Here is a 25,221-nt window from a genome sequence, read left to right on the forward strand (position 1 = left end):
GGGGGGGGATAATAACAAGACTAAGATGATTAAATTCACTGCAAATGTGGAGGAGTTGGCCTTAGATAGCTGGGACATGTCCCCCACATTAATAAAAGTGAAGGTCATATACAGCAACCATTACATAATTTGCAGAGCCCAGTGCAAAACGTGTTGTCTCTTGTTCAAAAATTAAGATTTTTCAGCACTGCATCAGAAGAACATTAAAACCAAGCACGGAGCACTTCCAAGAACGAGGCCCGCGCGAATCTACAGTTTGTAATTCCAAGACGCTGGTCCTGGCGATGATGACAGAGGTAGGCTATCCTTCAGACAAGCGCCTTCTTTCTGGGCCTCCATTGCCTCATGGAAACATTGGAGGAGACATTTTCAGTTCCACCGTTCTATAAAATGGTAAATTACTCTCGAGGCAGAAGCGCCGTTTGTCCTTTTTTCAACTCCACCAGAACGTAGCTCTGGGTTTTCTGGAAGGCTCCAATCATCTGGTAACCATAGCAACTCACGCCAAACTCCGGGATCCTGGGCTCCGCCCACCGCCTCCTGGGCGCGCTCGTCGATTGGCTCAGCGAGTCGACCAATGGTGGGTGAAGCGGGCTGTTTGCCGCGCAGTCACTGGTCGCGGGCCGGGAGGGAGGCGGGAAGAGAGGGCGAGAAGGCGGGCCTGGGCGGTACGGCGCGTGCGTGTTTCCGGCTCCGCTGCGGAAGGCGGACGACTGGAGCGGTTGGGCCGGACGCTACACGAAGGAACCCGGAGAGCGCGGGACGCGAGTGAGGTGCTAGGATCTCGGAGCTTGGCTAGTGGCAGGCGCGATGGGCGGAGAGCAGGAGGAGGAGCGGTTCGACGGCATGTTGCTGGCCATGGCGCAGCAGCACGAGGGAGGCGTGCAGGAGGTAACGGCCCGCGCGGCGTCGGCCTGGCCTGGTGTCGCGGCGCTCGCCCACCCGCGCGGCCCTAGACACCCTCACTCCACTTCCCTGCCTTCGGGGGCCGAGATCCACCCCTGGGCTTCGCGGGTTCTTGTGATCCTCCTCCATTCTCATCATGTCCCAGCTTCCGGTCTGGCCTCCCTACCGCACTTCTGTCCCGGGCCCCCGTCGCCGCGCAGGAGTCTTAGCAACTGACTAAGACTCGGCTAAGGAGTCTTAGCACCTCCTGCGTCTCGGAACGCGGCCCTGGAAAACCCGCAGCGCCCCCGGTAGCTGGTCCCCGAGTCTTACACATGCTTCCGGCCTCATTTCCTCTCTGATGGCCGCCCCCGAAGAGCAGTTCTTAGGATGAACCATCCTAGACTTCGGGATTTGCATCTATCAAGACCGGGACCGAGCCGACGAATGTGCGTGTGGGGGGTGGGGTGGAGGTGGGGGGGGTGATGTTAGCACGTGGTCCTTTCAGGCTTTGAATGGGGAATAGGAAGCCTGGGTTCACACTTTGTTTCCACCACCTACCCACAAGGGACCTTTGCACATCTGCAAGGCTCATTTCCTTTGGCTTTGAGACAGAGCTACGAATCTCGTATTTTCTGAGTAGTGAGGAGAGTAGTGTCTTGAAGTGAAGGACAGTAATGGATTGTCAGTAATGTGCCAGACACTCCCCGGACTGGGTCCTAGGTATATAGATGCGAGCAGAAGTCTGTCCTTGCCCTGATGGAGCTTGAAAAGAGCTTTTCAAAAGCATAATCGTGCATACTGACCACACAGTAACACACAGACCAACTGCTACAGATTCTGGAGTTGGTTTTTTGGACCAAAAACCTGGAAAGTTAGAAGTAGGAAGGCCTGTCAAGAACTCTCATTCTGAAAAGAAACCAAAGGAACTTGCTCAAAATCACCCACCGTGTTCCTGACTTAGGACCACATTCCTTAGGCCCGCTTGCTTTCCACAGTTTATTGTTGATTCTTTATCTCACTGGGAACATGTTTTCTTTGAGCTTTCCATTCCCATTCTTTTACCCAGGTCCCGGTGGAAACCAAGGACTCCTAAGCCCTTTGAATTGGGAAGAGAGTTATTAATCTGCATGTGTGTAAAGATTCCCTCCCCCATCCTCCTAAATTGTTGACCCTAAATTGGATTTGGGAGTGCGTTTTTGAGTGAATCAAAAATCTAGAAGTAGAAATTCAACCATGAAGATTAAGTTCTAGCATCAGCCTTAGAACCACTCATTTGAGCAAATAAAAGGGCTTGTATATGCTAACTCTAGGTCACCACTAGATCTTTTCATTCAGCAGAAGTTTTAGTGAGCATATGCGCTGAGCCAGTTCTGGTGCCGAGCTTTGGGGATGAAGAAGCCACAGTATCGTACCTACGTGGGAGGAGTACACTCTGGCAGGAGGTCTCTTGCTCTGGGTGGGACACTGCTTCAGGCCCTCACCTCCAGTATCTCATTGGATCCTCGCTAGGTCCCTAGAAATAGGTCCTGCTGCTATTTCTGTTCTAGAGTTAAGAAACTTCCCCAGGATGACAGCTAATATGTATCAGTCTGATGCTCAAACCCGTGTGCTTACCCACTTGAATATTCTGGTTAACTGGCCAGAGTTAGTTGGTTTTACCCTTTGAAGTGGCTTCATTTGCTCCCCTCTTTTTGGCTCTGCCCTGGTAACTTAGGCAGGGCCAGTCTGGATGGACTTTTTAGTACCTGGAAGGAAAGCCGGGCCTAGGTGTTTCAAGCCCTGGATGCAGAGGAATATTCTATACCCTTAGGCTGTTCTAGAGCCTCAAGGAATGTGAAATGCATGTACACATATACAGGAGAAATGAAAAATCTCTTTCTTGGGTGATCTGAATAAGGTTGGGCTTCCTAGTGGAAGTCACTAAGGTCGGGCCTGTTGGGGAGGTTGTCTCCTCAGATGAGAGGCTCAGGGTGAAACAGTCCAGTCCCGAGCTCCCTACTGGACTAGAATCTGGTTTCTTGAATCTTGCACTTGAGGGGCTCCCGATATGGCATCGCCACAGCTTCAGTTTCCTTCTGTCTTTCAGCTTGTCAACACTTTCTTCAGCTTCCTTCGACGCAAAACAGACTTTTTTGTTGGAGGAGAAGAAGGAATGGCAGAGAAGGTGAGTGTTGGGGCCTGTGGTCCTTTTGGAGTCTCTGTTTCTTCAGAAGAAAAGCTCACCTGATCGTCCCTTGGCATAGTAATAACCTTCAGCAGAAATAAAATGCCAAGGGTGAAGAGTTGGGGAAGGGAAGCAAACTGTCATGTACTGAAGCCCTTCTCCTTGCCAGGTGCTTTACCTACCTCTATTTCCCATGATCCTTTGGTGGCTTCAGTAGGGCAGGTGTTACTATTCCCATTTTGCAAATGAGGAAATTGGCTCAAAGCGTTTGGCACTTTGTCCAAAGCCTGTCTGTCTTTTTTTTTTTTTTTTTAAGATTTATTTATTTATTTGAGAGCGAGAGTGAGTGTGCACATATGCACATGCATGAGCTGGGGGGAGGGGCCACGGGAGAGGGAGAGTCTTAGGCAGACTCCCTGGCTGAGCTCAGAGCCCGCCTCTAGGCTCGATCTCACAGCCCTGAGATCACAACTTGAGCCGAAACCAAGAGTGGATGCTTAACCAACTGTGCCACCCAGGCTGTGGGACTCTGTCCAAAGTCTTGAGCTAAGCTGTAGAAGAGCCAGGGTTGGAACCAGACTCTGTTGTAAAACTGCCTTCTGCCCTTGACACCACACTTCTTGGTTCCTTTTGCATCAAGGAGGTTTTATCTGATTAGCTGAGATGAGAGTGGGCATGTTAGAAATTGAGCTTAGAAAATAAATGCAGGGGGCGCCTGGGTGGCTCAGTGGGTTAAAGCCTCTGTCTTCAGCTCAGGTCATGATCCCAGGGTCCTGGGATCGAGCCCCGCATCGGGCTCCCTGCTCAGCAGGGAGCCTGCTTCCCACTCTCTCTCTCTGCCTACTTGTGATCTCTGTCAAATGAATTAAAAAAAAAAATATGGGGGGGTTAAGAAAAGAAATGCAGGAAAACTTAAAGCCATCCAGTTCCAATCTTCCCAGGCACTGTGACATGAAGTTCATGGATTTGGGTATTGCACTTTGTGCTACAGGCTCTAAGACCTTGAACTTCCTTTTGATTCCTTAGGTTATAGCTGTATTTTTGAAGATTGGTAAGTCATGAAGATGTTACCTCACTGAAGGACTTTTAGGACCTTGTTACTTGTTTTCACTCACAGAGACATGGTGACAAGGAGGAGACATTTTGCAAACTGCTTTCTGTGGCTTCAGGGATCTGACAAGCTGGAATGTTCTATACTGTGTCTTGATGATCTGAGGCTACTGTGTTATGGACACAATAGCCTGGGAGTGGAGAGTCCTGGGATCTTGGCCCAGCTGTGTGGGTTGGTTGGTACTGTGTTGGTACCATTGGTACTGTGGTTCTTTCCATCTGTATGCAAAATGGAAGAAGGTGGACCTACCTGTAGGCCCCTTCTGGCTCCAGTGTTCTTTCTGTGTTAGCTCAGCACCTGTTTTTCAGTGGCCTAGACTGCCTTCTAATAGTCACTCATTCAATGAATATTTATCAGACACTTAATGCTTTGTTTGTGGTAGGTATTATACCAGCTCCTTTGGGATTACAGAGGTGAATACAGATGTGGTCTTTGTTTTCATGGATCTCACGGTGCAGCACCCTGCCCCTGCCCCCAAAACATGGAAGTCATGGGAGTTAGGGAAAAGCCCTGGGAGCGTTAAGTGCGGACTAACCTAGAATGGGGGTTCAAGGGAGACTTTCTGAGGCAGTGGTGCTTGAAGTTTGAAGGATGAGTAAGAGGTAGCTGCATGAAAGGAGAGAGGTGAGTGATACAAAGAAGTGGTATTGGGGCGCCTGAGTGGCTCCTTTGGTTAAGTGTCCACGACTCTTGGATTTGGCTTGGGTCGTGATCTCAGGGTCATGAGATGGAGCCCACATTGGGCTCTGTGCTCAGCTAGGAGTCTGCTCGACAGACTTTCTCTTCCTATCCTGCCACCCTGCAAATAAATGAAATCTTTTTAAAAAGTGGCATCTTGGGGCGCCTGGTGGCTCAGTGGGTTAGGCCTCTGCCTTCAGCTTGGGTCATGATCTCAGGGTTCTGGGATCGGGCCCCACATCTGGCTCTCTGCTCGGTGGGGAGCCTGCTTCCCCCTCTCTCTCTGCCTGCCTCTTGCCGGCTTGTGATACTTCTCTCTCTCTCTTACTCTGTCAAATAAATAAATAAAATCTTAAAAAAAATTTCTGGGGATGATGGTAGCTGCCGTATATTGGATGTGTGCTGGATGTGAGCATTAAGTGGGGACTAACCTAGGATGGGGGCTCCTTGGTTCTTTGTTCCTTAGAAACAAAGCTATTCCCCAGGAAATTGGTCAGACTCATGGGCAGGCAAAAACCTGTCCAGCCTTCCCACCTGGTCTCCATTTGTAACACAGTAACTTTTATATTGCATGCCTACTGTGTGCAGGCCACCAGCTACATCATTTTCAAGTGCACTGGTTAGGAGCATGGGCTCTGGAGTCAGGCAGATGTGAGTTAGAATCCCAGTCCCTGGTCCATCACCCACCTCCCCGCCCAGCACCTTTGTGATATTGGTGAATCATATTTTCTTATCTGTAAAGTGGTCTTTTTTTTTTTTCTTTTAATATATTTATTTATTTGACAGACTGAGATCACAAGTAGTCAGAGAGGCAGGCAGAGAGAGAGAGAGGAGGAAGCAGGCCCCCCGCTGAACAGAGAGCCCGAAGCAGGGCTCAATCCTAGGACCCCGGGATCATGACCTGAGCCGAAGGCAGAGCCCTCAACCCATTGAGCCACCCAGGTGCCCCTGTAAAGTGGTCTTAATCCTTATCTCATAGGGCTGTTGTGAGGGTAAAAAGAGGTCTTGTGGATGAAGTGGCTGGTATTGAGTATACAAGTTTATGGTGTGTTTTTTTAAGATTTATTTATTTGAGAGAAAGAGTGAACGAAGGAAGGAACAGAGGGCGGAGAGGAAGAGGTAGAGAAGCAGACTCCCTACTCAGTGGAGAACCTGATGCGGGACTTGATCTTGCGACCCCAAGATTATGACCTGAGCTGTAATCAAGAGTTGACTCCCAACCAGCTGAGCTGCCCAGGCACACCAAGTTCATGGTCTTTTTTTTTTTTTTTTTTTTAAAGATTGTATTTATTTATTTGACAGCGAGAGGGAAAGAGCACAAGCGGGGGCAGTGGCAGGGAGAGGGAGAATGCAGGCTCCCTGTTCCCCAATGTGAGGCTCAATCCTGGGATCCTGGGATCATGACCTGAGCCGAAGACAGATGCTTAACTGACTGAGCCACCCAGGCACCCCCGTGCTCCTTTTTTTGAACCCCTTGGGGCCAGATGTATTTTGGGATTTGGAATTCTTTGGATTTTAGGAGGTGATACAAGGCATATACTATACACAGAGTAATTTGTTACAGTGCAGTAATGTATGTAACATATGCTCCGTGAGTTAGAGGCATCCTATAATGAAGCATTAGTATTTCTGTAGAGAAATGTGTATCAATATTCATACCAAGTGGGAGATAGGAAGACTATAAATACCTTCATGCCACAAACTCGTAAGTCCAAAAACACTTTCCGTGGTTTTTATAGCTTTGGGGGCTAGGAATTCAGGATAAGGGATTGTGGATTTGAGGAAAGCCGTAATGATCAAATCAGTGTGTTATTGACATAGGAAGAGAAAAGTGGGACAGTGAATTAGAATAGAGAACCTAGAAAAAGTCTAGCATATGAGAATTCAGTACACGTCTGATGTAGTAATTCAGTTCTGTAGGCAAAGGATGATTGAATATGTCGTTGCTGCTACAACTGGCTATTTATCTGTAAAGAACTACAAGTATACCATCTGTTTTACTCATATGTAAAAATAAATTGCAGACCAAGAAGAGTCCGGTAAGGAAAGTTAGGAAACCATATGATCTTGTGTGGGAGAGGCCTTGCAAAATTAGAAACCTGGAAGCTATAAAAGAAAAGGTAGCTTGTTGCCTCTTCAAACGTTGAAAACTGTGTGTGTCTGACAAAAGAGACATATAAAGTTAATTGGAAAACAGTAGATTTGGAAAAAATGTTTACTACAGAGGACAGAAAATTTAATGACTAATTTAATATGCAGGAGCTTATAAATTGACAAGAAACGGATAAGCAGAAAATTAGGCAATTCCAAGAGGAGAAGATCCAAAGAGCATATTTCCTAGTAATCTAGGAAATCTAGGAGAAATAGTGAGATTCCCTTTTTTTCTGCCAAGCTGATGAAAGCATAAAAAGACCCACAAAAAGCATTGCTTACAGGGATGTGGAAAAAAGGGTAATCTTCAGATATTTCTGGTAAAAGTGAATTATTGTGGCTCTTTAAAATTTTATTTTTATTTTAGATTTTATTTATTTGACAGAGATCACAAGTAGGCAGAGAGGCAGGTGGAAGGCAGGGCAGGGAAGCAGGCTCCCTGCTGAGTAAGGAGCCTGATGCAGGACTCGATCCCAGGACCCTGAGATCATGAGCTGAGCTGAAGGCAGAGGCTTAATCCACTGAGTCACCCAGGCTCTCCCCAATTTTTTATTATAAAAGATGCTTAACGTCACTAATCAGGGAAATACAAATCAGCCATGCTGAAATATCACTTCACGCCCATTAGGATGGCTTCTATTAAAAACAACAACAACCAGAAAAATCCCACGTATTGGCAAGGGTGCGGAGAAATTGGCACATTTGTGCATTATTGATGGGAATACAAAATGGTACAGCTGCTATGGGAAACAGCATGGAGCTTCCTCAAAAATTAAAAGTAGAACTACTGTATGGTCCAGTGATCCAGCTTCTAGGTACATACCCAAAAGAACTGAAAGCAGGTTCTTGAGAGATTTGTACCCCAGTATTCACAGCAGCACTGTGCACAAGAGCCGAGAGGTGGAAGCAGTTCAAGCTTATGAGTAAAGAGGGTCATGTATACCTGTAATTGATCTAGTGGAATATTGGTCAGCCTATTAAAGGAAGACACACACTTAAGAGTACTTACTGAATGAGATCATTTATATGAAGTTCTAGAACAGGAGTGTGTTGTCTCTTGTGTGTGTTACACACACACACACACACACACACACACACACACACACACTGCCCCCGCCCCCGCTTTGCCGTGTTTAGGTTTAATATCTCCCTGTCTCTCCTGGCCAGGCTTGGGGGAACCACTCTTTACTCCCTGATCACCTAGCCTAGGTCAGGGAAAGCCTGTGTTCGGGTATGGGGCCTGTCTTCTAGTACAGTCGTCCTCATCCCTTCCGCACACTGCTGGGTTGTGGTTCCCGAAGATGTGTCCAGTGACCGATGCTTGGCTCTGTGATGGCCTGCCAGTTGGCATTGCAGAGTAGGCTGCATGCCCTCAGGGGTCTCTGCCTGGGGCTGGGCCTGGGTAAAGCTGGTAGGAGGAGATTGGGAGGAGGGGTCAGAGTCTGCTGTGATTGGCCTTGACTGTGCCTGGTGGTTCAGCTCTGCCCTCACCTAACCTCCAGGAGTTAGGAAGGAACAGGACAAATGGGATGTAACATGATTCACTGGAGCTGGGAGAGGGGAGGGCCCTGCGCCCGCCTCCCCGTGACCACTGGTTGGCAAATGGCTTGAGTTCAAGGTCTTCCCGATTAGGGATTTGGGACCAAGGCCCTGTGGTGGAACAGCCTCCGCTGGCGTAATTGTCTCATGACTGATTCTATTGACAGCGGAATGGCCTTCGGGTGACTCATTTCTGTTTCACATGCGCTCCATTTTGTCAACCCATTTGATTTAGGGGATGCTTTTGGTGCCCATTAGCCTTGCAGAGGATGGAACTACCCCAGTATAGCATGAAGTTGGGAGTTCGAGGTAGCAGGAGGAATTGGCACCAAATGAATGAGAAGCCATGGGACATTTGCCAGAACCTAGGTCTAGGAGCCCATGGGTTACTTTGGTGACCCTGAGCCCCATGCAGGCCTCTCAGCTCTTGGACACCCTTCCCTCCCTCCCGCTCTGGCTCAGAGATGTTTGGAAGATGGTAAATTGACCACTCATCCTGTTGTGAGTGCCTCGAGAGGCCTGTTCCAGGTGTGGGGTTGGACACGGTTGGGTCTCCTGAGTTGGGTGTGTCCTGGGCCTGCTGAAGGTAAGGAGGTGCGTCTCCGGAGACACTGGAGCTGGTCCTAGAGGGTGAGCAGGAGATGGCCAGATGACCTGGAAGTAGGGACAAGGACATTCTAGGCAAAGAACAGCTTATGCAAGATTGCTTTTGAAAATAATGAAATAGAAGCACAGAGTGATGACCTCAGGGTCACACAGGTAAGAGTGGTCTGGGAACTGCCATCTAGGTATGACTCTTCTGGTCTGCTTGAGAAGTGGGCAGGAAGGCTTGTTAAAAATACAGACTATCGGGCGCCTGGGTGGCTCAGCGGGTTAAGCCTCTGCCTTCAGCTCAGGTCATGATCCCAGAGTCCTGGGATTGAGTCCCACATCGGGCTCTCTGCTCAGCAGGGAGCCTGCTTCCCCTCCCCTCTCTGTCTCTCTGCCTACTTGTGATCTCTCTCTCTGTCAAATAAATAAGTAAATAAAATCTTTAATAAAAAAAAAAAAGACCATTTAAAAAAAAAATACAGACTGTCAGGGTGCCTGGGTGGCTCAGTCAGTTAAGTGGCCCAGCCAACGCTTGATTTCCGCTCAGGTCTGGAACTCTGGCTCCTGGGATGGGAACTCTGGCTCCTGCATCAGTTTCCCTGCTCAGTGGGGAGTGTGCTTCAGGATTCTCTCTCTCTCTGCCTATCTCCCCCTGCCCCCTACCTATGCTCACGTGCTTGTGTGCGCGCTCTCGCTCAAATAAATAAATCTTAAACAAAAAAAATAGGATGCTGAGCCCCACCCCAGATTCGGTAGGTCTGGAGTGGAACCACATTTGGAGACCTGTCGGTATAAACAGGTAAGCCATCTCTCCCATTGTTTTTTTATAGCATGGAATGTATTTGTTCCACCCCTAACCAGCTGACACTGGGTTAGCCTGAGTCGGGCAAGGGATGTTGGGAAGCTAACACTTTGTATGTGGCTGTGATTTGGCCGGGACCGTGCCAGCCTCTGTAAGCATCTGTCGTGTTCGATCCTCATGACAGGTGAGAAGATCGGGCTTAAAAAGTGTCAGAGTCCTTCGCTGGTCCAAGGCTGCACAGCCAGATAGTGACAGTGGCAGCTGGATGTGAGTTGGAAGCATTCTGGGGAGGCACAGTGGAAGAGGAGGGATTCGACACTTGATAGCTTGCAGGCCTAGGGCAGGTTCTAGCCTCTTCGCTCAAGAAAGCTCTCCCTGGCTCCCTGCTGATGTGGGAGGTCAGGGCGGTGCTGAGGGAGGCGGCACTGGGTCTGCTGTCCTAGAGACGGTGGGGAAGAGAGCAGTCAGCGGGGCAACACGGGCCTGTGAGCTCAGGAGTTCAGCTTCTAACAGCCCAGCTCTGTTGGGAAGGACTCTGAGCAGATGAGAAGTCTGAAGCGCTTGCAGGCTAGGTCCTTTGCCAAAATACAATAGCCTGGATGAGAACGCAACCTGTCCGCCTCCCCTGTCCATGTTTTTAGTCACTAGACTGTTTTTCTTGTTGTGGGTTTTTTTTTTTTTTAATTTAATTTTATTTATTTATTTTTAAAAGATTTTATTTATTTATTTAACAGAGAGATCACAAGTAGGCAGAGAGGCCGGCAGAGAGAGAGGAGGAAGCAGGCTCCCCGCTGAGCAGAGAGCCTGGATCCCAGGACCCTGGGATCATGACCTGAGCTGAAGGCAGAGGCTTAACCCACTGAGCCACTCAGGCGCCCCTGTTTTGTTTTTTTAAAGATTTTATTTATTTGACAGAGAGTGTGAGCGCACAAGCAGGGAGAGCGGCAGGCAGAAGGAGAGGGAGAAGCAGGCTTCCTGCTGAGCTCATCCCAGGACCTCCGGGATCATGACCTAAGCCAAAGGCAGACACTTAACCAACTGCGCCACCCAGGCGCCTCTTAGACTGTTTTTTTTAAATAGCCACTATTTGTCCCGCCAGGGACTTGCAGGTATTGTCATAATAGCTCTGATCCCCATTTTATAGATGAGGAACTGAGGTCGAGTACAGTGCCGTGCCCAGGCATCCAGCGCATAAAGGTGGGACTGGACTCCAGGCGTTGGGCCACCGGCCAGAGCCCCAGTGCCCTATCGCCTTCTCTCCCTTCCCCAGCTCATCACACAGACCTTCAACCACCATAACCAGCTGGCACAGAAGGCCCGGCGGGAGAAGAGAGCTCGGCAGGAGACTGACCGGCGGGAGAAGGCAGAGCGGGCAGCCAGGCTGGCCAAGGAGGCCAAGTCCGAGAGCTCTGGGCCCCAGATCAAGGAGCTGACTGATGAGGAGGCAGAGAGGCTGCAGCTGGAGATTGACCAGGTATGCGTGGGCCTCCCCACCCCCAATGCCCTCCCCATGGGCACTGGCAGCAGGGATTCTCTTGCCAACTGCTGTGCCTTTTGCCACAGAAAAAGGATGCAGAGAATCACGAGGCCCAGCTCAAGAACGGCAGTCTCGGCTCCCCGGGGAAGCAGGTGAGAGGCATTGGGGGTGCCTGAGGCTCGTCAGGGCTTGGGAACTTCCTGGCACTTTCTGGCCTTTCTCTCTCTGGAATGCCTCCCCCTATACCCTCTCCCTCAGCTTTGGGGGTCCTCCCCAAAGCTCCAGATCCCACTCATAGACATTGGACCACAGGACCAGGTTTAAAAGAAACAACCCGCTGGCCTTAAAGCCTTGGGAGGAAAGCCCAAGAGCCAGAGGGCAGTGCCTGGACAGGTATCATTTGGGTTGGGCTGGGGTCTGCGTGCCCTGCCTGGCCCTATTGTGGGGGTACTGCTCTGATACATCTAGGGGATATACCCCTCAGAGCTCCTCCCTCTGACGCAAGTCCAGCTTCCCAAACACTCCTTGGGACGTTGATTTGGCTCTCCAGAGTTTCTGGTCTGACACTTGGTGTCTCAGCCCTACAGACACAGAAGAAGAGAATTGATCGTCGGGCAGCCTGGTTTTGTTTTAGAACAACCATGCTCATGGCTACCCTGTGACCTTCTGTTCTGGGCTGGGCTTTCTTTCCAAGTCCCTTGGCTTAAATCTCCAGCTGGGTTCTATGGGTCCATCTCTGACTGTCACTGTTCCCCAGCTGTGTCCTTTGTCACATGGCCTGCTGCTCCTCTCGGGCAGAGATCAGAACCATTTTGTAACCAGTGGCTCCCAGTGGGCCATGGAGTGGGCAGGGACCAGGTCTGTTTCGTCTTGCGGCTGTATGCCTAGTGCCAGCCCTGGGCCTGGCTCAGTGGGGTGCAGTCTGTGTCTGTCAGGTAAGTAGCTGAGCACCCCAACTGTGAGCAGGAGGCTGAGGAGGACGAGGAGGAGGAGGACGAGAAAGACAAAGGGAAACTGAAGCCTAACCTTGGCAACGGGGCCGACTTGCCCAATTACCGCTGGACGCAGACCTTGTCCGAGCTGGACGTGAGTGACTGGGGTGAGGGTTGGGAGGTTAGGGAGCCAGCCTGGGGCTCCTCCTGACTTCTCCTGCCTCGTGCAGCTGGCCTTGCCCTTCCGTGTGAACTTCCGGCTGAAGGGGAAGGATGTGGTGGTGGACATCCATCGGCGGCACCTGCGGGTGGGCCTCAAGGGACAGCCGGCAGTCATTGACGGGGAGCTGTACAACGAGGTGAAGGTGGAGGAGAGCTCGTGGCTCATTGAGGACGGCAAGGTGGTGACGGTGCATCTGGAAAAGGTGCGAGCAGCCTGGCCGCCTCTGTGTCTTGATGGAAAAAGGAGGGCGGGTGTCTGCTCATTCACCTGGGGACCATGTGGGGGAGTCTGGCGGGCATGTTTAGTCTGCCCAAGATTTTTAATGTAAGTCTGTCCCATTTTAGAGTCAGGAAAAGGGCAACTCAGAGATCTGCCAGCCTCACTCTCTAGGTAGGGGTGGAATCAAGATGGAAATTCTTTGGGACCAAACCATCTTCCTTTGGTTTGTACATGCATTCGGTTCAGCGAATACGTGAATACCTACTACATGCCAGGGTGTCTAAATGCTGGGGAGAGAGCAGGGGACAAAATGTAGCAAGTTGCCCTCGGAAGGCCTCCGGTCATTCCCCTCAGAGATGGGGCAGTACACGTAATGTAAATAAATGTCTCTCTAAAGTGTCATGGGTCCCAGGAAACCTTCCCTAAGGCCTGTCCTAGCCTACCTGCCTCTCTGTCACCTCTGTGCCCTTGTACTTGATTTTCCTCCCAGCTGGAATCCCTGCCCTGCTTTTTTATCAGGTGTACTGAGTGTCCCTCCGGCCCAGCCCAGGTGCCACTCTAACTTCTCCCTCTCTGTCCTGGATGAGTAGCTCCCCGTGCTTGATTTTTGCCCCAATGACGCTGATCTGTGACCGTCTCGTCCATTTCCCCCAGCCACTGGGGAGGGCAGAGGCCTTGCCCATCTGCACCCTAGGTCCCTACACAGGTCTTTGTGGGTCCCCGATGCAGGATGCAGCGAGTTGGGTCCTGGAAAGGTTGAGGGGTGGATCCTAGGGCACAGAGGGAGCGACCTCCAGTCCCCCGGCGGTTCCCCTCCTCACAGATCAACAAGATGGAGTGGTGGAGCCGTTTAGTGTCCAGTGACCCTGAGATCAATACCAAGAAGATCAATCCTGAGAACTCCAAGGTGAGCCCTGGCTGGTTGTAGGGGGCGGAAGGGCTTCAGCTGGGAGGTGAGGGCATAGGTGGTCCCAGAGCTTCACCTGTCCCTGTTTCTGCCTGCCTTTAGTTGTCAGACCTGGACAGTGAGACCCGCAGCATGGTGGAAAAGATGATGTATGACCAGAGGCAGAAGTCCATGGGGCTGCCCACATCGGATGAGCAGAAAAAGCAGGAGATTCTGAAGAAGTGAGCAAGGCAGAGATGGGAGTGGGGTTGGGAGAGGTGGGTGTTGGGCCTGGACCTAGGTGACAGTGAGTGGGTCGCTGAGTAGGAGACAGGAGTTGCCTTTTCCCTTCTGGGCTGAGCCAGCCAAGTTTATGGATTTATAGCCTCAGCTTGCCTACCCTAATTACTTTCTGAGGTCATCTCGAGGGCAAAGGTACCTCAGGGTAGGAAGGGATAACACAAGTGGTCATTGCTACCTACAGAAGATCTTGAGGCCCTACCACTGTCGGGTCTGGCTCCAAGTTGCTTAGGGTTCTAAAGAAATTAGACCTGATGTTGAGGGGCTGGGAGAAAGGGGCTAACTTTGCAGGAGGGGATGGCCTGTTTTACCTTCTATTTTCCCTTCCCAGGTTCATGGATCAGCATCCGGAGATGGATTTTTCCAAGGCCAAATTCAACTAGGCCCTGTGTTTGCCTCCCTGAACTCTTGGGGCTGAGCCCCCAGCCATCCACCCTCTTTTCCTACCCTCCCCTGGGACTTGGGGGCCTCGGGGTTGGGGCAGGCATGGGACTGGCTCAGGCACACTGGTCCTAGGGCATCATGGGAGAAGGGCTGGGGCCTTTTTGGGGGGTGTCTTACCTTCCTTGGTTGGCCTGCTATTACACATTAAAACTATTTACTCCACCTGTGTCTCTTCTTCCCTCTGGCCTTTCCCCAGGGGACAGACCTCTCTTATTGCTGCTGGTGGGGGCTTGGCTTCTAGTCCAGATTCTGCTATGTGACCTAGAGCAAGTCCTTAGACCTCTCTGGGGCTGTTTTTCGTTACTTAAAAGGAGAATTAAAACAAGGCTTTTTAGTCTGTGTGACAGAGCAAAGGTGAGTTTTTTTGGTTACAGGGACCGGAATATATTGTCATATTCTCAAAGGGGCCCATGACTCAGCAAAATTTAAGACCAACTGGACTTGATTCCATTTTCATCTCTAAGACCATTTCTCACTGTGGACATTCTCAGTCTTGGAGAGGCCTTGACATGCATGATAGAGCTGAAGGCAAGGGGCCAGTTTTGTCACTGGCACTGGGGCCTTGTCACAGACCCCAAGGGGACCGTCCTATGTGTCTGATAGGGAGCTGGATAAGTAGTTTGTCTAATTGTCACTTCCCAAAAGGGCCTGTGGGGACAATAAAAAGGTGAGGTGTGGGAGCTATAGGTGAGTGGTTAGGGATCCTGGGCACCTAATTCGTTCAGCCAAGAATGGGCTTGTGGGCCTGCTCTGTCCTCACTGCTGAGGACTAGCAAGACACTCGTGCGTGTGAGGAGTAGCTAAGTAGGATTTTTCTGAACCCAGTTGGGCTTGTGTCCAAATGGGGACCTTCTGCCCCAAGCAGGTCAGCTTGCCAGCTTTGGGGCAGAACTGTCAAGAGGCCAGCTTTCAGGTCCAGAGCCAGTTACTAGCTGTTCGACAAGTTCCTTGACCCCTCTGAACCCCAGCCTCCTAGTCCTGACCCCACTCCAGGGTTACTGGGAAGGTCAAGAAGGTCCCAGTAGATCGCAGTGCTCTGTCAGAACCAGGGAGAGGTGGAAGGAGCCTCGTCTGAGGCTGGGAGGGGGCTGACCCATCCTCAAGGATTTAGGGAAACTGCAGGGATGGCCAGAAGCAGGCCAGGCTGTAGGCGGTGAACTGGGGCAGCAGGAGGGGTCCGGGGAAGGCCTACCTAGAAGAACCTCTCAACAATGACAGAAACCACTTGTCAGACCTTTCTCAGGTACGTAAACTATAGAAACTGGCTCATTGGAATTCAGTGAACCTGAGAGGTGGACATTCTTGGTCTCATTTTAGCCTTCTGACTTTGACCCCACAACACTAAGGCAGGCTGGGCACTCTGTCCTGTCTCCTGCTCTGTGTATTGGTCAAGCAGATTGGACAGAAAGAGCATTATCACAGCCAAGATGACCAGGCAGTCATCTACTATCTTTGTACTTGAAACTACGGTCATGTTAGCATATAGAACATAAGCCAAGAACCAACAGAACATAACGTGGAGTGGGCACTGCCCACAGAATTCAAGACAAGAGGCCCTGCCTGCCCCCCAACCCAATCCATTTAAGATCAGCTGCTTTGAGCTGTCACCCTCTCACATGCTACCCTCATCCTGGGGAGAGGGGAGTTTGCTTGACTGGTTACAGTAGAGCTGGGATTCAATCCCAGAAGGTAACTCCTCTAAGTCTTTGCCTTCCATGATCCAGGCTGCCTGAAGACCGTGGGCAGGAAGGAACAGGCCCAGGCAGGGGTCAGGCCAGCGAGGGATCCAGGGTGATGTGGGCACCCATTGCCCAGTGAAATGCACATGGTCCAGGAACCAGTCAGCTGAAGTGGGAGGGGCCAGGGGGGCGCAGCCTCCTCCAAAGGGGACCCTGCTTCCCCTCTTCAGGCTGTGGGCTCTACTTCTCCCAGAAGGGTTAGCAGTACACCTGGAGCAGCGGTGCTCCTGACGAGTCTGTGTCTGTGCCCTGGAAGGATGAATCGTGGCTGGCTGGGTATCCTGAGGGGAAGGGAAGAGGAAACAGAGGCTTAGAGATGGAAGGAGCTCATCCAGTCCCACCGACAGGGAGAAGCCTGTCAAGGAGGAGCAGAGTAGGACTCCAGCCTGGGTCAGTCTGATCTTGGTCTGATCCTGACTAGATGACCCACTCAGGTACTTGACCTCTCTGAGCCCCAGCCTTGCTGTCAAAGGGGAATGACCCCACTCCCGGGGGCTCTGAAGACCAAGGTGGCAGCAGTAGATGGCACAGAGGGTGCCTTTTCAGCCCCAGTGCATGGCCTCCGCCCTACACTGTCCTCCCCAGTGACTGGGGGTGCTCAGATGCAACTGCAGGGCAACTGCCCCCTGGATATCTCCCAGGTGAACCCTTGAAGCCAGCTTGCAGGATCAGGATGGGGTCTAGGCTGCTCAGGCTTCTGTTTCCTTTCTGATCCCATCCCCACGCACCCCCAGAGAAAGCTGGGAGAGGGCCATGGCAGGGAGGGGGGGGGGTGGAGGGGAGGCCCGAGGGCAGTTTCCTCTCTCTACTCATCAGTTCAGGACCAAACCTGGGGCTCCATAAGGCCTCAGCTTCCTGGCGATGGCATCTGCAGTGGTCTCCTGGGAGATCTGCACTGTGAGTTCTAGGGAGGGAACAGGAGGGAGCAGTGGTCATTATCAGATCCTTTCAACCCTAACCCCAACTTCAGCTCCCAGCCTGATGAGGGAGGGGTCATCTACACCTGGGACGGGTTTGAGAAACAATGTTTAAAACAAAGACAACTAGCATATGCGTGTGTGTGTGTGTGTGTGTGTGCACGTGTGTGTGCGCGTGTGTGTGTAGTGGTGTCTGGGTGGGGGATTTGGTAAGGCCAGGGCCCAGGTCTAAATTCATATGGGATCCTGGATCTGTTAACCAGGCTAGGCCTGCAAACTCTGGCAGGTTGTACCAGGGGACAGAGGGGCCTCTTAGGGGACACGAAAGGACAAAGGAGAGCAGGGACCGGCCGAGGGGTGGACCCACAGTGGCCACAGACCCAGTGCAGCCCTCCCTTGGCCAGAGTTTCCTCCACTCTGTCCCTTAGCCACAGGGAACCCCACCTACCATCCTGGCTGAGCCCTGAGCCCACCATGGTCTCGTGGCCACTGTCAGGGGCAGCAGCAGGGGCCGCACCCCGCGCGGAGCGCCCCTCTGTGGTCTGCGGGCGCGCTCGGCTCTTGCGGGTACTGATGCGAATGATGCCTCGAACCAGGCGGCCCTCGGCATCCTGCTCATCCAGGTGGTAGTCCTGGGTGATGCTGCTGATAAGGTCCGAGATCTTACTGGTCTTCTCCAGGAACACAGTGTCTGATGTGCACTTGGCCAGCTCGTCAATCTGGTGTACACTGAATAGCTCAGTCAGCTTCTTGAAGATGAGTACATCGATCTCTCGGCTGGACATGGAGCCGCTTCCTATCTCGGGCAGGTCCAGGTCCGACTCATGGAAGGAGTAGTACTCTTCGGAGCCACGGGGGCTGCTGGCGAGGGTGCTAGGCAGGCTGTGCCGCATGGGTGGGGGTTCAGCCAGTGGCTCCTTGCAGCAGGAGTCCGCATCAGGGGCTGGGGAGGTGGCGCTGCGGTAGGGATACACAGGGATGCCTTTGAGCTTGACGTCAGGGTAGCTGAAACTGCTACCCATGGTTGACTTGAGCCGCTGGCCGTCCCGCCGGCTGGGAGGTGCGCGGTCAGGGCTGGGGGGTACTCCATTGTGTTCTTTGGCCCAGCTGGCTTCAGCAGCCCCCTCAGGGGAGTCGCCAGCAGACAAGCAGAGGCTGCAGCCCCGCATGCAGGCCCCGCATCGCTGGAGGCAACTCCGGCAGCGGCGGAAGCAGAAGGCAGCCCGGCACCAGTCCCACACCCACGGTCTCCAGGGCAGGCAGCAGGCCGGGGGCTCAGCAGCAGACTCAGGAGAGCTGGAGATGAAGGTAAGGCTCTCGGGCCCATGGTGGCCAGGGTCCTTGGGGTCTGGCCTGCGGGTGCGGCGGCTTGGTGGGGGTTGGGATGGCTCATCAAAAGTCTCCACGCATAGTTCTGTTGGCCGCTCCCAGGGTCCCAAGCGTGGGGGCCCAGATGATGGGCGGGGGTGTCCAGGGCGGGGCATGGCTCACTGCATGATTTATTGCAGCCAGGCACCTGGGGAGGAGAGGCCAGGAAGGAGTCACGTTCAAGGGTGCAGTTAGGCCCAGGAACCCTCACCTAGCGTCCCTACCTCTCCAAAGAAGAAATTCTGTCTCTGGTCTAACGTACATTTCAGGATTTCCCGGGACAGGGCACCTGGGTGGCTCAGTCAGTTAAGCATCTGACTCTTGATTTCTGCTCAGGTCATGATCTCAGGGTCCTGGGATCAAGCCCCGTGTCGGGCTCAATGCTCAGTGCACAGTCGGCTTGGGATTCTCCCTCTCCCCCTGCCTTCCTCTCAAATAAATAAATCAATCTTTAAAAAAAAATGTCCTGTGTATTATATAAGACTGATGAATCACTGACCTTTACCTCTGAAATGAAAAATACATTATATGTTAATTAATTGAATTTAAATAAAAATTTTAAAAAATTTAAAAAGTGTCCTGAGATTTCACACCCAGGGATGTGGTGGGGTGGCTACCATTGAAAAAGCAGAAAATGAGAGGCACTGGAGATGTGAGGATGGAGGAGCCCTTGGAGAATGGTGTGGCCGCTGTAGCAGACAGCACAACAGTGCCTCCAAAAATCAGACACAGGACTGCCACGTGGACCCGCAATCCCTGCCTGCAGTCCCCCAAAAGGATGGAAAGCAGGAACTGAAACAGACATTTGCATGCCAGTGTCCACACAGCAGCATCATTTGCAATAGGCAAAAGGTAGGAACCACCTAAATGTCCACTGACAGATGTATGAATAAACAAAATGCCACATATACTTACAATGGAGTATTATTCAGCCCTAAAAAGGAGTGAGACTGATACGTGCCACAACATGGATGAGCTTTGAGACATTATGCTAAATGAAAGAAACCTGACACAAAGGACACATATTGTATGGTCCCACTTATACAAAATATCTAGAACAAATTCTTAGGACAGAAAGTAAAACAGTGGCTGCCAGGGGCTGGAGGCAGGGGCAAATGGGAAGTTAGTGTGTAATGGGTAGAGTTCCACTTTAGGAAGACGAAAACGTTCTGGAGATGGATGGTATCGATGGTCAAACAATACCCAACAATGTGAACGTGTTTAATGCCGCAGAACTGTATGGTTAACGTGGTAAAAAATTTTTTAAATGGCAAATTTTATATAATGTACATTTTACCACATGAAAAGAAAAATCTCCAGAGATCTCCCTTTCCGGGGAATGGTCTCCTTCAGTTTATTCCCTTTGTTGGTGATCCCACCCAACAGAGTCTCTGAGGCTCTCAACACATGCTTTCCATGTGAACCTGACCATCACTACCTTCCCTTCCCCTTTGCCTTCAAATCAGTCATGGGAATGTGACAGTTCCCCTGTCAATGTTTCAGCCGGGGTCAGATTTGCTCTCCTAGCAATATTTAACACCAAGCATTCTTTTGCTTCCTTTGATTAGACAAGAAAGCCAAGCCACAAAATACACTTTCTTTCCCTTCTTGACTTGGTTGCTAGCAAGCTCAGAGTGAAGACTTCATTCATTCCATAATCACGGAGCCCGGCCCCACGTTAGGTGCTATAAAACCACGGATGATCTGCCTTTGGCTCAGGTCATGGTCCCACAGTCCTGGGGTCAAGCCCCACATCGGCTCCCTGCTTAGTGAGCCTGCTTCTCCCTCTCCCACTGCCTGCTGCTCCCCCTGCTGTGCTCACTCTCTCTCTCTCTCTCTCTCTCTCAAATAAATAAATAAAATCTTAAAAAAACACACAAAACATACACAGATGAATAAACTACAGACCCTGTTCTTGTGATTCACTCATGGTTTTGTAGGAAAAACAGATGCTTAAAATCTCCTAAGATGGGATATGTAGGTTATATGAGGCATTTTGGGAGTGAATAACTATACCTAAGGGAGTCAGGGAACCTTATGTAGTCATGTGTGGAAGGTTCTTGATCCCATGTAGGGGTTTGCCATGCAACAACCTGGATTTTTTGCAACACTGATCCTTTATCTTTTTATCCCTGATTTAATGGCCCTGGGCTTGGCACCAGAACTGGTGATGTGTGAGGAGCCTGGGGGTAGGCATCAGGAGATCTGTGTTCTAGTCCCAATTGTGGCTCGAACAGACAATGTGCTTCGGACAAATAAATGCCACTTCTTTAAACAGGGCCACGATCATCTCTCACCCAGGTACTATCAAGGCTCCCGTTCTGGCCACCTACATTCCCTTCTACTTGCTGCAGCCAGGGAGAACTTTAAAAATCTGGCGAAACCTGGCAGATTCCACTGTAACCAAACGACCAAAGTTAACCATCCTCAGTAAAGGGATGAACTGACATCCTGTGCCTCCTGGTACTCGGCACTAAGAAGGAAACCACAACGGGGCGCCTGGGTGGCTCAGTGGGTTAATCCTCTGCCTTCAGCTCAGGTCATGATCCCAGAGTCCTGGGATCGAGCCCCGCATCGGGCTCTCTGCTCAGCGGGAAGCCTGCTTCCTCCTCTCTCTCTGCCTGCCTACTTGTGATCTCTCTGTCAAATAAATAAATAAAATCTTTAAAAAAAAAAAAAAAAAAGAAGGAAACCACATCACTTAAGAAGTAGTTCTGCCCCAAATGCATAACCTGAACGTAATCATGAAAAGATGTCAGAAAAGTCCAACTTAAGGGAATGACAACCAAATGAAATGTGTGATCCTGGATTGGATGCTGAATCAAGAGGAGAAATTGGATACTGGATAATGTGGATAAGTGGTGAAATTTGAAAGTAGACTGTGTATTACAGTAATATGCCAATGTTAAATTTCCTGAATTTGATTATTACGGTTATATAAGACAACGTTCTTATTCTCAGGAAGTATACACTGGAGCATGAGGTCAGCAAGCTAATCTCAAAAGTTTCCTAAGAAAATCAGAAGGTGCATGTGTCTCAAGAGAGTAAGGGAGGGAGGAAGGAACGCTAGCCATGGCAGCTGGTAAGAGGATACAGGAGTTCTTTATTCCTGCAATTATTGAACTCACTCCCCTGGCCCCATTCTGCACTCCTTCTCCAAGGCCCCTCCAGCTCCCCAAGCAGATGGGAGCCCCTCTCCCCACAGCTTTCTGCTGGACTCTGTCAGCTGGGTTGGCCTTGAACCCACTGTTTGAAGATAAGCCTATATGACCCCAAGGGGCAGGGACTGTGACTGTGTCTGACTGCTTTCTGGCTCAGTGTTGGAACAGGGTTGGGTACAGTAAGTGCTTCAGGGGACTGACACATTCTGTGTGACCTCAGAATAGAACCAGGAGCACTGGGAAAGAAGTAAAAGGACTTAGACTCTAGGCTGACCAGACTAGGAGTAGCAGCAGGCTCGGGGAAGAAGGATGAAATCCCCTCTCCAAAAGTGTGTACACGGAGACTCTAACAGGTGACTTGGAAGTCCCTCGTGATCCAGACAGGCCAGTGGTTTAAAACCTTTGCCTTGGAGGGTGAGTATGGAATCATTCATTCACTTAATTAACAAATACTTAGCGAGGGCCTACTGAATGCCAGGCATTATTCTAAATTTGGTGGATACAGTGGTAAAACAGACAAAATTACCTAATCTGCAGACCTAAATCTGCATTCTAGTGAATGAGTTAGTTATTGATGGCTTACATTGTTCTATGTGCTGTGAATGTATTAAACCAATTCTTGGGGCGCCTGGGTGGCTCAGTGGGTTAAGCCTCTGCCTTTGGCTCAGGTCATGATCTCAGGGTCCTGGGATTGAGCCCCATATCAGGCTCTCTGCTCAGCAGGGAGCCTGCTTCCCTCCTCTCTCTGCCTACTTGTGATTTCTCTGTCAAATAAATAAATAAAATCTTAAAAAAAAAAAAACAACAACCAATTCTCACAACCTTATTTGTAGGTATTATTGTTGTTACTATACACCGAGAGGCCCAGATAAGTTAAATAAGTTGTTCAAGCCACACATCTATTTGTACCCAAGCAGCCTGGCCGAGATTCTTACCCACTACCTCATCCCATCTATTACTTGGGAGGAAGGGGGCAAAGTGGCCAGCTGCCAGCTCCATGGATAAGACTGAACCCATGGAGGGACCACAGAGGAAGCCCTGAGTCTTCCAGACTCAGGCCTTGGATGAGGAGGTTGGGTGTCTCCACATTGTTTGAACCACACCGAGCTCTGGGGGACCTGGGGTTTCTAAAAACATCAAGGGGTTACTGATGATGGTCTGGGTCACTCCTTCTCTACCTCCAAGGCTTAAGGATTTGCTACTATTCATTAAATTCACCCACCAAATATTTATTGAACACTACCATGTGTCCAGCACTGTGCTAAATGCTGGGGAGATGGCAAGGAATGGACCAGAAACAGGCTCCGGCCCAAGAGGACTTTCACTTTACCTAACAGTCACACCTGCTCAGGAAGTAGTGTATCTCCACTTTACAGATCAGGAAGCTGAAGCTCAGAAGTGACTTGCCCAGAGACACCGAGCTTGAAAGGGATGGAACAGGATTTGTCCTATGGTCTGCCAGACTCTGGAGCCCATGTACTTTGTTTTGTGCCACATACCTGGAATGGGGTGAGACAGAGGGAAGTGGGGAGCAAGACCTAGGGTAAGGACAATAGCTCCTCTCAGTTTCCCCCACCCCTCTAGGTCCAGAAACCTCCTGAAGTCAATCTCAGCCCATTTTTTTCAGGTTCTGTCATCCCCTAACTGCTGCTGCCCCCACCTCCCAAGCCCTAGGAACACTGGTCACTTGGTTGAGTGAGGGCAGGGCCCCTGCTCCTACTGTTGCCTGGAGCAAGACTCTGGACCTCAGTCTTCTCCTCTTTAACAAGGGAAAAGAGGAGTCTCTTCCTGGGCCACTGTGAGGTTTAAACGAGATATTCTGTGCAGGCTGCTTGGTGTGGTGCATGGAGTGGGAGGGGCTTGGAAGCTGGGCGCCCCAAGTCGCTGCAGGGATCTTCCTCAGAGTCAAAAGGTCCTAACCCACCCTCATCAAACTTGTCTTGATGGTCTTCCCCCTTCCCTAGTCCCTGAAAACACACACACACGGGTCTGTCTCTGTACTATTCCCCTCCTCCCAAGGTCCCCAGGACAGGCCCCACCCCTGTACCCAGCCCAGTCTAGCACACCCCACCGAGAGGGGCACCCCAGCCCTGCTCAGAGAAACAGCCTTCTGCTCTCGCACCCGGCGTCCCCGCACCCTCTATTTCCTGCCCCGAAGGCTCAGCCTGCGACTCCGGCATCCGGGGACACCTATTCGTGAGGCACGGGAGAACCAGACCCCGGCACTGCCCCTCGGATCAGCACAGCCCCTACACCAGCAGGGACCTCGGGGCGAGCACCACCCTCTCCAGCTGCAGGGGCCCTCCGCCCGCGGGCAGACGCAGCCCCTCTCCCCACCTGACATCTTTCCTCCGGGGGTGCACGGTCGCTCGCCCCCTCCCGACCCTGTCTCCCCGGGCCAGCACGGCTCCCGCCCCCAGCCAGCGCAGCCCTGAGGGCGACCGCGGCCCTCCCACCCCACTCTGCCCGCCCAGCCCCGGCGCCCGCTCGGGCCGCTCCCCGGCCGGGCCCGCACACCCCGGAAGTGGGAGGGTGGCGCCCGAGGAACTGGTCCCGGGACCCTCCCCCGCCCAGGCGCAGCCTCAGGGGTCTCTCCACACCAGTGCCGCCGTGCTTCGCGCCCCCACCGGCCCGCGCGGGGCTTACCTGTCCCGCCAGGTGAGCCGCCTCCGGCTCGGCCCCTCCCCCCGCCCCCTTCGCCGCTCACCTGGAGCGCAGGTGAGCGTCTCGCGGGAGCGCGGCACGGGCCGCCGCTGGGGACACACTTCCTGCCTCCGCGAAGCTCCGCCGCCGCCGCCGCCGCCGCCGCCGCCGCCGCCGCCGCCGCCGCCGCCGCCGCCGCCGCCGCCGCGCACCTGGGCTGAGGCCCCGCCCTGGGCGCCGAGGGTGGCGGCGGGGTAGGGGGGGTCCCCCCGAGGCCTGGCTCGCGCGCTGTGTCTACGCCCTCCAAGCGGTACTCAGCCTGGTCTGGCTAAGTGAGGCGGGCAGGGTGGACCGACGCTGGCGGTTCAGTCTCCTCTTCCGTTGAATGGGCAGGTAGTCCGAGCAGTCTCCGAGCACCTGGGGAACGCTTGCCGGCTCTTAAAGGCACAGCTCCAAGGGTGTGTATCTCCTGGGCTGCCTTGCCTGACCCCTAGGCCTGTCTGGTTTCCTGTTATATAGAACAGTTGTCTGTACTTCGTTATCATAATACTCAGCACACAGTTTTCTTGTCTTGTGACTCCTCCTTTTCTGACTTGAGGACACGGTCTGGTCTTGTTCCCAATGCTCCCGCTGCCCAGTGCAGGACCGGCGCATACTAGGTACTTAGCAGATTTTCTCGATTGAATGAAGCGCTGGGCTCCCCGAGTTTTTCCTTTGCCCTGAGACAGAATAGGGGGTGTGCGTCCTCTGCTCAGCTGCGCAGTTTACCTCCGTTTGGGAAAGTCTGCAGGGGAGATCAACTACCTCTATTCTGGGGCCTAGAAGCAGGGTGGAGAAGGGGGCTTGGCTGTCCAGTCCTGAAAGACAATCACAGAGCCACAGATGTGACCAAAATGGGCCATGACTACCACATCCCATGGAGTCTCTGGAAGAGGGACCATCACTGGGTGGCAAGAAGTCAGGGCTCAGACTCTCTTCGGTTCCTGCT

The 25,221-nt window shown here is 51.9% G+C and overlaps 2 protein-coding genes across 5 annotated transcripts; one reads left to right on the forward strand and one right to left on the reverse strand.

Moving 5' to 3' along the window:
* Nucleotides 1–682: 682 nt before the first annotated feature.
* On the forward strand, nucleotides 683–14,567 carry NUDC (nuclear distribution C, dynein complex regulator). Its single transcript, XM_032863870.1, has 9 exons — nucleotides 683–891; nucleotides 2,975–3,052; nucleotides 11,195–11,398; nucleotides 11,488–11,553; nucleotides 12,368–12,487; nucleotides 12,564–12,758; nucleotides 13,599–13,682; nucleotides 13,785–13,903; nucleotides 14,293–14,567. Exons 1-9 carry the CDS (start codon nucleotides 811–813, stop codon nucleotides 14,342–14,344), a joined length of 999 nt encoding a protein of 332 aa, XP_032719761.1. The 5' UTR covers nucleotides 683–810; the 3' UTR covers nucleotides 14,345–14,567.
* Nucleotides 14,568–15,836: 1,269 nt separating this feature from the next.
* Nucleotides 15,837–24,381, reverse strand: KDF1 (keratinocyte differentiation factor 1). 4 transcript variants are annotated; one of them, XM_032863868.1, is made up of 5 exons: nucleotides 24,298–24,381; nucleotides 22,934–23,089; nucleotides 17,510–18,577; nucleotides 16,974–17,048; nucleotides 15,837–16,425 (listed from the first exon to the last, which is right to left on the reverse strand). In XM_032863868.1, the coding sequence occupies exons 3-5, from the start codon at nucleotides 18,543–18,545 to the stop codon at nucleotides 16,343–16,345; spliced, it is 1,194 nt and encodes a 397-aa protein (XP_032719759.1). In that variant the 5' UTR covers nucleotides 18,546–18,577; nucleotides 22,934–23,089; nucleotides 24,298–24,381; the 3' UTR covers nucleotides 15,837–16,342. The 4 variants fall into 4 exon arrangements, with proteins under 4 accessions (XP_032719759.1, XP_032719757.1, XP_032719758.1 ...); XM_032863866.1 differs by having other exon boundaries at nucleotides 24,237–24,313; XM_032863867.1 differs by having other exon boundaries at nucleotides 22,921–23,089; nucleotides 24,237–24,313.
* Between the last annotated feature and the right edge of the window lie 840 nt (nucleotides 24,382–25,221).

The sequence above is a fragment of the Lontra canadensis genome, unplaced genomic scaffold, assembly GCF_010015895.1.
Source record: "Lontra canadensis isolate GAN:19392208 unplaced genomic scaffold, GSC_riverotter_1.0 scaffold25, whole genome shotgun sequence".
Taxonomy (NCBI): domain Eukaryota; kingdom Metazoa; phylum Chordata; class Mammalia; order Carnivora; family Mustelidae; genus Lontra; species Lontra canadensis.

What these genes read in the sequence shown, in the direction of transcription:
- NUDC (XM_032863870.1), top strand. Translation starts at nt 811, where the DNA reads ATGGGCGGAGAGCAGGAGGAGGAGCGGTTCGACGGCATGTTGCTGGCC. An exon ending in TGCAGCTGGAGATTGACCAG is followed by an intron (nt 11,399 to 11,487) that starts GTATGCGTGGGC and finishes CTTTTGCCACAG; the next exon opens with AAAAAGGATGCAGAGAATCA. An exon ending in AAGCAGGAGATTCTGAAGAA is followed by an intron (nt 13,904 to 14,292) that starts GTGAGCAAGGCA and finishes TTCCCTTCCCAG; the next exon opens with GTTCATGGATCAGCATCCGG.
- KDF1 (XM_032863868.1), bottom strand. Translation starts at nt 18,545, where the DNA reads ATGCCCCGCCCTGGACACCCCCGCCCATCATCTGGGCCCCCACGCTTG. An exon ending in CTCAGGGCTCAGCCAGGATG is followed by an intron (nt 17,049 to 17,509) that starts GTAGGTGGGGTT and finishes TTCCCTCCCTAG; the next exon opens with AACTCACAGTGCAGATCTCC. An exon ending in GAGGCCTTATGGAGCCCCAG is followed by an intron (nt 16,426 to 16,973) that starts GTTTGGTCCTGA and finishes CCTTCCCCTCAG; the next exon opens with GATACCCAGCCAGCCACGAT.